The sequence below is a fragment of the Epinephelus fuscoguttatus genome, linkage group LG13, assembly GCF_011397635.1.
Source record: "Epinephelus fuscoguttatus linkage group LG13, E.fuscoguttatus.final_Chr_v1".
NCBI lineage: Eukaryota > Metazoa > Chordata > Actinopteri > Perciformes > Serranidae > Epinephelus > Epinephelus fuscoguttatus.
The window spans coordinates 7,431,221-7,441,890 of record NC_064764.1 but is presented as its reverse complement, the minus strand read 5'-3'; the positions used below and the strand labels follow the sequence as shown (position 1 = coordinate 7,441,890).

Genomic DNA, 10,670 nt, shown 5'->3' with positions numbered 1-10,670 from the left:
CAAACATCTGTGTTAAAACTTCTGAGAGCCACTACCTTTTTTGATGAGGGTGACATTTAGTGGTCTTTGGACTACCTGTATTATAAAACTGTGAAAAGTGTTACTTTTGGTAAACAGACAAAGGAATCAGCCCATTTTCATATACCCTCACCAGCCACTTTATTAGGTACGCCGGTTCTGCTTGTTAACACAAATAGCTAATCAGCCAATCATGTGGCAGCAACTCAGTGCATGCAGACATGCTCAAGACAACCTGCTGAAGTTCAAACCGAGCATCAGAATGGGGAAGAAAGTTGATTTAAGTGACTTTGAACATGACACGGTTGTTGGTGCAATACGGGCTGGTCTGAGTTTTTCAGAAACTGCTGATCTACTGAGATTTTCATGCACAGCCATCTCTAGGGTTTACAGAGGATGGTCCAAAAAGAGAAAGTCTCCAGTGAGCAGCAGTTTTCTGGGTGAGAATGCCTTGTTGATGCCAAAGGTCAGAGGAGAATGGCCACACTGGTTCAAGATGATAGAAAGGCAACAGTAACTCAACTAAGTAGTGGTTACAGCCAAGGTATGCAGAAGACCATCTCTGAGCGAACAACACATCGAACTTTAAAGCAGATGGGCTACAGCAGCAGAAGACCACACCAGGTGCTGCTACTGTCAGCTAAGAACAGGAAACTGAGGCTACAATATGCACAGGCTCAGCAAAATTGGACACTAAAAGATTGGAAAAATGTCTCCTTGTCTGATGAGTCTCTATTTCTGCTGTGACAGTCAGATGGTAGGATCAGAATTTGTCATAAACAACATGAAAGCATGGATCCATCCTGCCTTCAACGGTTCAGGCTGCTGGTGGTGGTGTAATGTTTTGGGGGATATTTCCTTAGTACCAATTGAGCATTGTATTGTTGCTGACCATGTCCATCCCTTTATGAGCACAGTGTACCTGGATCTTCTGGAGGCGACTTCCAGCAGGACAACACGCCATGCCACAAAGCTCAAATCATCTCAAACTGGTTTCCTGAACATGACAACAAGTTCACTGTACTACAATGGCCTCCACAGTCACCAGATTTTATTCTTTGTATATGCAGTATGGGTCTTATCACTCTAGCATGTTTTGGATTGGAGGAATACAACTTGTTGCAACCATCCCCAGTCTCTCTTACAAATGATCATTCCACCACTGGCTTAACTAAATCAAAAGGCAAATGATTATATCCTACCCTTCATGTGCTATGGAAGAAATTATGTCATATTATCACTAAATTAACTCATTGGTGAAGTAAAAGTGACTAAGACTAGGCTCGTCTAACACACTGGCTAACTAACCACAGTTAGGCTATAAACCAAATTATCTAGATAGGATAAGACTTTATTAATCCCACACTGGGGAAATGCACATATTACAGCAGCTCAAGAGTCAGAAGCAAGATACAAAAAAGCAAAAAAAACAACAACAACAACAAACAAAGATGATTTAGTGCTAAAGAAGGATGAAAATATTACAAAAATAAAAATGAGATAAAATAAAAAATAAAGTAATATAAAATCTATATACACTAAATACATCTTTCACTTATACAGATACTGTATGTCCATAATTGAGATAACAGAAATACACACACGGTATGTAGTATATTGACTGTAAAGATATAGAAATACAGCCTATAAGGACAACTACCATTACTAAGGTGTATAACCAGTTATTCCCACTGCTTCGGCTACTCTTACAAGAATATGGTAGTCTATTTAATGTAAAGGGCAAGTGCGTGCCAAGCCTTAATTGGTTAATGCATGCACAGTCGCAATGAAATGTTTACAGCAGCCTCTTCTGACATAAACTGGTCACTAAAAGGAAGAACAGGTGGAATATCTATCACTTAAATTTTGTTGTATACTCACACAATGGACAGCAGAATTAAATAAGATCACTGAAGTTCCCTGAGCCAAAATATCTCACTACTTTTTTACCTGCACACAGCAGTTGCTATTTACATTATTAAAAACAAAATTACAGCTGCACTGTATCATGATTAGTGGAACAAAATGACAATCAGTTAAACTACCAATCAGAACTTTTTCTTACAGGTTTTTCACAGTATCTCATTTGGGACTCAATCAAAAGTTGGCACGTAAAAATTTGTTTGACTTCAAATTAATATACTACTGTGAATAATATATGTGACCAACACATGGGACACATGTAACAACAGTTACCAAGTCCTTTCATTTATATTCAAAAAATCTATTAATTAGATTACATGCTACGTTAATGATTATCAGTTGCGTGCTAACAGTCAACAGGAAAAGAGCCCTGTAGACGACACAGATGGAAGTGACCTTTGAACTTTCCACAACTGTGACTTGGAATGATTCCATCAATTCTGGACTACCACATTATAACTTGAGGACTTCCCTTATCTTTTGTCAAGTAGCTTATAGGTGATTTTTTTGTGTGTGTGTGTGTGTGTTTAAAGAAATGAATAATCACAATAACAGAAATCATTTTGAGTACTTTATTAACTAAATATTTATATTTTAGATATTTAGACATTTTACATCTGTCCCTGTACACTGGAATGGTTGTAGCAGTAGAGTGACTGTATTTAAATGAAATTTTAAACCTATACATGCTTCATAAAACCACTTAACTACACTGTTTCAGTAGTGACTGTCCAGGGTGTACCCCGCCTCTTGCCCAGGAGCCCCACAACCCCTAACAGGGTAAGCAGTCACAGAAAATGAATAAATGCATAAATTACTAATCTTTTTTTGTTTGTCTTATATTACTATGCATTCTTTAATAATACTTATATTATGATGAAAATGTGTAAGTTATCTCAATAATAAGCAATTCAGGAATTTGTCACAGTGCACATAAACATTAAGCTAATATATAAGTAGCTTATGTATCAGTGGCATACAGTAGTTTGGATGGGCCCCAGTGCACACTATTATGATGGGCCCTTGTGCCAGATTTTGTGATGAAACAGCTACCATATTTAATAGTATCATCATATGATCAAATACAGACTTAATGTTGGACAACATGAACCAATGTTACCAATCATCACTGCAAATCTGTGCATGACAAAAAACAAAACAAATCAAATACAAAAATATTCATTCAATGGATTTTAAAATAGTTTATTTATTGTGTATAGAGTTTATGTCAAATGTACATATAATTTTGTTATAGATTTCTACTGACTATTTCGCAAAAGAAAAAACAGACACACTGATGGAGATGGGTATGCCTTCTGGTGGGCAACATACAACAGAAATCAGCTTTTGTTTTTTCAGGTGAGTTCTTATTTGAACACAGGCGTATTTCTGAGGTGGCAAGTTGAATCACTTGCAAGGGCCCTCCAACCACTCTCTCTATGGGACCCCCCACCCCATGGGCCCCAGTGCAACCGGCACCGCTTGCACCGTCGATATTTATGCCCCTGTAATGTATGTCAGTGTAAGATCTACCAACTTATGAAACTGCCTTTTATCTAGCTGGATATCTATGTTGCCTTTATTCATTTCTAACGCATTCTCTTATTCCTAAAGAGCCATGCTGTTAGTGCGAGGTTTTATAAGATGAATATTGTGAACTTTATCAATTCAGATTTGATTAGAGTCGTCCAGAGAAAGCTAATAATTAGTGTCCTGTATGTGGATCATTTGGTCTTTGGAGGGTAACGTGTTCAATTCTCTCACCGCTGTCTTCATGCTGCAACGCATGAATGTCAAACACTTAAAAAGACTGATGAGTTGAATCTGAATGTACCTGGAGAATAAAAAAATGCGTTTTTCAACCTATTTTTCAATTCATTTTCCTGTTCAAATCATCAGAAACATTCAGGTCTCTATGTGACTGTTGGAGATGTTGGCATTTCTGATGTGAATGATGTTAACTTGCCACACGATGGCACTATCTATTCATGTGCTACAACCAGGTTTCACCGGTAAGGATTTGGACAAATACTGGACTGAGGGTTTTCTTTATATTTGCTGAATTTTTTAAGTCTTTGTCAGTTTTGACTTAACATGGGCTGATAATCAGTTTCTTTAATGAGAACTTGATCTAAACAGACGAGAAGGACTTGATTTCTTCTGGCTCAAACTGTAACTGTTTTTTTTTCTTCTCAAGGATGAAATGTATTTCCACAACCAGGCAGAAACAGCAGCGCCCATGTATCTGCCATCAAAGATAATTCGCAGTTAAAAACGCAAATTTGATAAAAACAGTTGATTTAAAGGTGTATTCTTTTGGAGCGAGCGTCCTATTCCATACACAATCCACCTATCTTGCTTTCTTTCGTAACATGCAGTAGATATTAGTAGGCTGTTTTGTTATTTTGATATTTTTATGTGGTGGTGAACGCCATCAGATTCATCACAACTTTACACAGCCTATAACTGAGAGTCCAGTCTGCGCCCCTGCGCTCATTGCGCAATCACTGTAAGAAAAGTGAATTTATCCATCTGTGGACACGTTGAGCACATGCTCACAGTCTCCATCCCTTTATGGTTTGACAACGAAAAAAAGTTTTCATGTCAGTCGGTTAAAATTCATTGTTGCCTGTCCAGCCAATCATAGTTTTTGACGACACAAAAGAGGCTAAAGTTGGAGTATAAAAAGGTGTGCGCTAATAAAGTATGATGCCTATCAGTGTGGGACATTAATCCAAACTCAGTCCAGTCGCGCATTAGGTCCAGCACACACCGAGGGATCTTTTTAAACCAAACTGCACACTTTAGAGACAATGCATCTCTCTCAGATTGTGCTGTATCTTGGCTTGCTGATTGCTTTGGGTCCAGTAGTTTTGAGTGACCAAGAGACGCACCAGCAGCCCTCCGCTACCAGCCCAGAAGACACGGAGCAGTGCGCAACCTGCGAGGTCCGGCAGCAGATCAAAACCATGCGATTAAACGCGATTAAATCTCAGATTTTGAGTAAACTGCGGATGAAAGAAGCTCCTAATATCAGCCGAGATATAGTGAAGCAGCTCCTGCCCAAAGCGCCACCGCTGCAGCAGCTTCTCGACCAGTACGACGTGCTGGGAGATGACAACAAGGATGTGGTTATGGAGGAGGACGATGAGCATGCTACCACAGAGACGATAATGATGATGGCCACTGAACGTAAGTTTTTATTTCGCTTTGTTCATGATGAAAACAACACGCTCAAATGTCTCCAAGATAGGTTTTTACGCACGGGACAGGGCGCACGGGAGACGCTATGGATGGGCTCTATTTTGAAAACATGTAGCTTCTTTGCCAGGCTTTTATAGGCCTATTGGAAATGTGGATATAATAACATTACCAAGATTTAAAACTGTCTATGGTGTGGTGCATTTGACAGGGCGCGTGGTCATTAAAGCGTTATTAGCCCACTTCCAAAGTTCAAATCTGCCAGGGAAGTTGATTTACACCAGTGTATCTGTCTGTAAATTTAGATCGCACGTGGTCATTAAACTTTTTCTCTCTGTGTGTCTGTCTCCAGCCGAGTCCGTCGTCCAAGCGGATGGGGAACCAAAGTGCTGCTTTTTTTCTTTCACTCAAAAGTTTCAAGCAAATCGAATAGTCCGAGCTCAGCTCTGGGTGCATCTGCGACCGGCGGACGAGGCGACCACTGTGTTCCTGCAAATCTCCCGCCTGATGCCGGTCACAGACGGGAACAGGCACATACGCATCCGCTCCCTGAAGATCGACGTGAATGCCGGGGTCAGCTCTTGGCAAAGTATAGACGTCAAACAAGTGTTGACTGTGTGGCTGCGGCAGCCGGAGACCAACTGGGGCATCGAGATTAACGCCTTCGATTCAAGGGGAAATGACTTGGCCGTGACCTCCGCAGAGCCTGGAGAGGACGGACTGGTGAGCTGAAACCTTATTTTACATTAAACTAAAACCTTATGATCAAGTTTTTAATTTAAGTCATAACTAGTAGGCTAAACATACAGGAGTGAATACTATTGGTAGCATTTACTGCTGCGGCAGCCTGTCCTAATCAATATGATCATTTTTACAATAGATTACAATAATTGGACCATCCTGTATGAAACAAATATCATGTCCAGTGGTGCAGTTTCTAGTTTGGTTCGTAAAAGCATTTTGAATTCTCTATTGTACTGTCCAAAGGTTTTAACTTTGGACTTCCAGAGGTTTTAGTGTGCAGAGAGGCTTTGCAGAGTCAGCAGGTGGTTAAATCAAGAATTAAGACTTTTGAAAGCTGTTAATCAACACAGACTCCATGCAGGCGCACACCTGCATTTGGACAAACGCCCAGTCCACAATAACCTCAAATCTTATTGCTTGATTACATAAAAGTTCACCTGCCCCACATTCCTTAAAGTATTCTGTGACTGTGCAAATCAAAGTAATTGCCTGCACACACACACACACACACACACACACACACACACACACACACTGCTGCTATCAATGACAAACACTTATCATACGGCTCAAGTACTGGCACTGGGCTCTGAGGCAATTAGAATACCTAGACTGGCTGTGGTTAACCAACCGTCAGATGATTTAATTTCTTTAAAACTCAAAGTTTCATAATATTATTGTGGCATGTTTGAAAACCAGCTGCCAAAGGTCGAGGGCATCAGATTTAAAGATGTACACTGAACGTTGCCGCCTTTTTGCAAACCGGCTGTTTTCAAAGTATTCACACACGCTCTGTTGTTTCAGCAACCATTCATGGAGGTGAAGATCTCAGAGGGCCCCAGGCGTGTCAGGAGAGACTCAGGCCTGGACTGTGACGAGAACTCTCCAGAGTCCCGGTGCTGCCGCTATCCGCTCACAGTGGACTTTGAAGACTTTGGCTGGGACTGGATTATTGCCCCAAAGCGCTACAAGGCCAACTATTGCTCTGGGGAGTGTGAGTACATGCACTTGCAGAAGTACCCGCACACCCACCTGGTGAACAAAGCCAATCCCAGAGGGACCGCAGGCCCCTGCTGCACCCCCACCAAGATGTCACCCATCAACATGCTCTACTTTAACCGAAAAGAGCAGATCATCTATGGCAAGATCCCCTCCATGGTGGTGGACCGTTGTGGATGCTCTTGAGTTGGGACGGAGATCCTGGTGAGAGGGAGGGGAGGACGGAGGGGCTGTGGCTTCGTCCGGCCTCCAACTTCAGACTTTTTGACACAACCAATCCACCAGTTCCGATGCTTTCCTGCAGAACACGGTGCAACAGAACCAGAGTAGAGGCCACAAACAGCCCGATCTTCTCGCAGGGCAGCGCTTTCACCACCGGCATAGCTTTCTTTTCTTTCCTCCAGTGAAATCTTAGCCATAGAGGCTTGAAGTAAGCTGGATGCAGAAATAAACACATCCACACACATGCTGGACCTTGAAGTGACTGTAGACAGAAGTGATCAAAGTTATCCAAAAACTTTTTTTTCCTGTCTCTGTGTTCTTTGCTGTCCATTTATAAACATGTGCCGACAGATTATACTCGTACGCCATCTACTCCACTCCACTCGTAGCCAACATACAAGCTATTACACTTTTTGCTAAGCTATGTGTTTGTGATAATCATTTTTCAAGTTATGTTTTCAGAGTGAAACCAGGAATCCTCATGGACTTTTTGAAAGGGCTTGGAAAAACACAGCCGGAGACTATTTAGAGTCATATTTCACACTGGTAGAACATGTTGTAGCACACATAGGTTCATAGGAGTTGGTAAAAATGTAAAGCATTCGTCACATTCACATTATTACTGCCATTTATTAAAATCAGGCCAAAAACTGCAACATTACTAACGTAGAAAATTAGACAGATGTCATTATTTTTCCTGTATTGGATCAAACTTTAAATTCTAATTTGGGAGAATTTGGGACTAAAATCTTAAGTGCAGCTGGTGACATGGTGGTTGATCATTCCTGCGATCCTACTGACACAAAAATGTTCCACCAGGGTGAAGTAGCACTTTAGGTCTTGACACGTCTTCATGTGCTCTGCCATACATACAGCAACATACCCGACCGAGGAGCGTTCTTCCTCAGTCATAATCTTCACTATCCAACCAAACAGCCTGACCTGCCCGATACACTTGAATTATTCTGATTGTAAATTCACATACTGGACAGAAGGACTTGAACTGAAGGCACAATGAATGCAGCCTACAAGAGAATAAAATGTGTTTAAGACAGAGAAAATGGATTGTCGAGATGTATGAATGTTGAGATCATGCTTAAACTCTGTCTTAAGAACAACACAGTTTGCACTATGGCACACCAATAGAAAGAATTGGTTGCTACAAAAGTTGTAAAAACTGATTTTGATATGTTTGCTAATTTGTATTGTATACATATGCCATTGTTTCCATTAGGAGTTGCCTTTCTAAACCACTGTTAGTAAATGTATAAAACTACAATCTAGCAAGATAAAAGATGTAATACAGCAACTCTATAATCTTGTTTTAACAAATAAAGTTTCTAGCTTGTTTGTTGAGTCCTGTTTCTTTGAGTATTTTGTCCCTGTGTTACATTCAGACAGTATGTCTTGTCAACTGCGCTTCACAGGAAGCAAGTATGCCCTTTTTTCTATGCATCTGAGATGTGAGGCTATACTGTTGCATTTAAGGTATATTTAGTAGCAATTCAGACTCATGTTAATTCCTGGAATAGTTGAAGGGCACAAGAACTTCTTGTATTGAAATTCCAAATCATACACAATCTGAAATTATCACCCACTCAAGGAGGTCATTGCAACCATAGAACATAATTTAACTGCAGTTTTCACAAGAGTAAGACTGGACATGCCTTTGTTTCTCGAGTGGCTGCCGAGTGTCTTTCTGCTGACTCAGATCATATCCAAACTCGATGTTTCAGTATCACAATACAACAACCTGAACCTGAACATTGCAGCACCATTTCACACTGCAGCAGCTGAGAATCTTTATGACTTCAACAAATGGTGTAAACTGATAGGTTACACAGGCAACATGGGAGTGCATGCAGTGGGCACATTGGTGTGTGTGCCGAAAAAAGTAATGACAACACACACACACACACACACACACACACTGTCTACCTGACTACACTTGCACAATCCCATTACCATAAGCCTGTTTTATCGTAAGCGTAATTCAGCCCAATTTCCCTGACTTTGCTTTTTTCCAGTGAAGGGATGTTGAAAGTGTTGCTGTCTAATGAGAGGATGTGAACTCTGGTGCGCTCTGACAGCATGACCTATTCGACTGACGGCCTCATTGAGGCTTGACTTCCGCCCGGTAGAGGGCGAATTGAGCACTGCCCCTGAGAGCCACTTCCTTTCCTGCTGAGAGCTGGAAAACTGCCATGATGATCAGCCACAGCAGAGAGCAGACTCCGGGTAGAGTGGATCCACAGAACTTCTTTTCCCCAGGGGAAGGTTTTTAGTTTCTACCCTTCCTTGTTTGCTGGTCACAGGGGGAAATGTATCTGAAAAGACCTGTAAGCAAGAGAAAAGTAAAGGTTAAATAGCAAATTCAATATGAGCTGTATTAATTTTTGCAGATTTAACAGCACAGGACAGAACCAATTCATGATCTGTAATCTCCATCCTCATATGTGCTCCTGCAACTGTGCTGTCTCCATCTGCAGTTTAACATGGGCATGAACTTTCTGAGTCTAATACTCTCCACTTTCCAATTCTTTACTTTCACATTACTTACGACACATGTCTTAAAAATCAGCAATTGAAGGGTGTGAAAATATCATTGCTCCCACGTCCCATCTATAAAAGTCAGTTGAGCTTGTTTTCACTGGTTTCCAGCACTTAAGTTTCAATTTTACACAACTTTGTGACCTAACGTTTAAATGTTACAGCTATGTGTTTAAATAAGTCCCCAGTTAGGGTTTGAGGCAGTTCACCATCATGAAAAGGTAGCTAGAATAAAAGCCGAGCTAGAATAAAACAGGTTGAATATGATCAGCTTATCAGCATTGTTCTTTTTACTTCAGTTAACAGTACAGCTGCGGACAGCATGCACCAGTATGAGCTGCTCTTATTCTCCAGTGTTTATTGTGCCCAGGTGCATCATTTCATTCAGTTCTGTCCTGCAGTAATTGCTGCTGTCTGCTTGTTTCAAGCTATTTGGTGAACAGGAGCTGGGAAATGTTTTGACTGAGCATCGCTACATCTGTCAAGAGTCATACCCTAGAGGACTGTGTCCGCCAGCGACATTCCACCTCTGACAGGTGAGGAAGTGAGAGTGAGAGAACGGGAAGAAGGATGTTAGGGGGTAAAGGAGTAGTCCAAGGCAGCTGGAGACCCCGTTATTGGACAGGATTCCTGTTGTGTAAAGTTAATAGAATTTGAATGGATAGAACCAGTATTCCTCTTCATGAATGGAGATTAAATGATGCATGATATAACTGCTTAATAATGTTTGATAATAATGGTATGTTTATCATGGTCACCATCTTAGTACAGCATCTTTGCATGCTAACACTGATAATTAGCACTAAGTAGAGATGAGACTGATGGGAGTGGCATTTGTATGCTATTTGGTCATAAACCAAAATATTGGACGAAATGTAATTTTAAGCAGTTATTACTATCATCCTTTGGTGTATGTCTGGACCAAATTTCATGGCATCCAATTGACCCTTTGCTAAGCCCCTCCCTAGGACAACCACTGTTCAAACCTACGTTAGCAACCCTAAGTAGGAGGC

General features: G+C 40.9%; 1 protein-coding gene across 1 annotated transcript; it reads left to right on the top strand.

The window, feature by feature from the left end:
* The first annotated feature begins 4,532 nt into the window (after positions 1-4,532).
* mstnb (myostatin b) lies at positions 4,533-8,462 on the top strand. Its single transcript, XM_049593323.1, has 3 exons — positions 4,533-5,133; positions 5,495-5,865; positions 6,691-8,462. The coding sequence occupies exons 1-3, from the start codon at positions 4,755-4,757 to the stop codon at positions 7,069-7,071; spliced, it is 1,131 nt and encodes a 376-aa protein (XP_049449280.1). The 5' UTR covers positions 4,533-4,754; the 3' UTR covers positions 7,072-8,462.
* Positions 8,463-10,670: the final 2,208 nt, after the last annotated feature.

Coding starts and splice junctions, on each gene's coding strand:
- mstnb (XM_049593323.1), top strand. CDS start 4,755: ATGCATCTCTCTCAGATTGTGCTGTATCTTGGCTTGCTGATTGCTTTG. Junction 5,134..5,494: donor AATGATGATGGCCACTGAAC/GTAAGTTTTTAT, acceptor GTCTGTCTCCAG/CCGAGTCCGTCGTCCAAGCG. Junction 5,866..6,690: donor AGCCTGGAGAGGACGGACTG/GTGAGCTGAAAC, acceptor CTGTTGTTTCAG/CAACCATTCATGGAGGTGAA.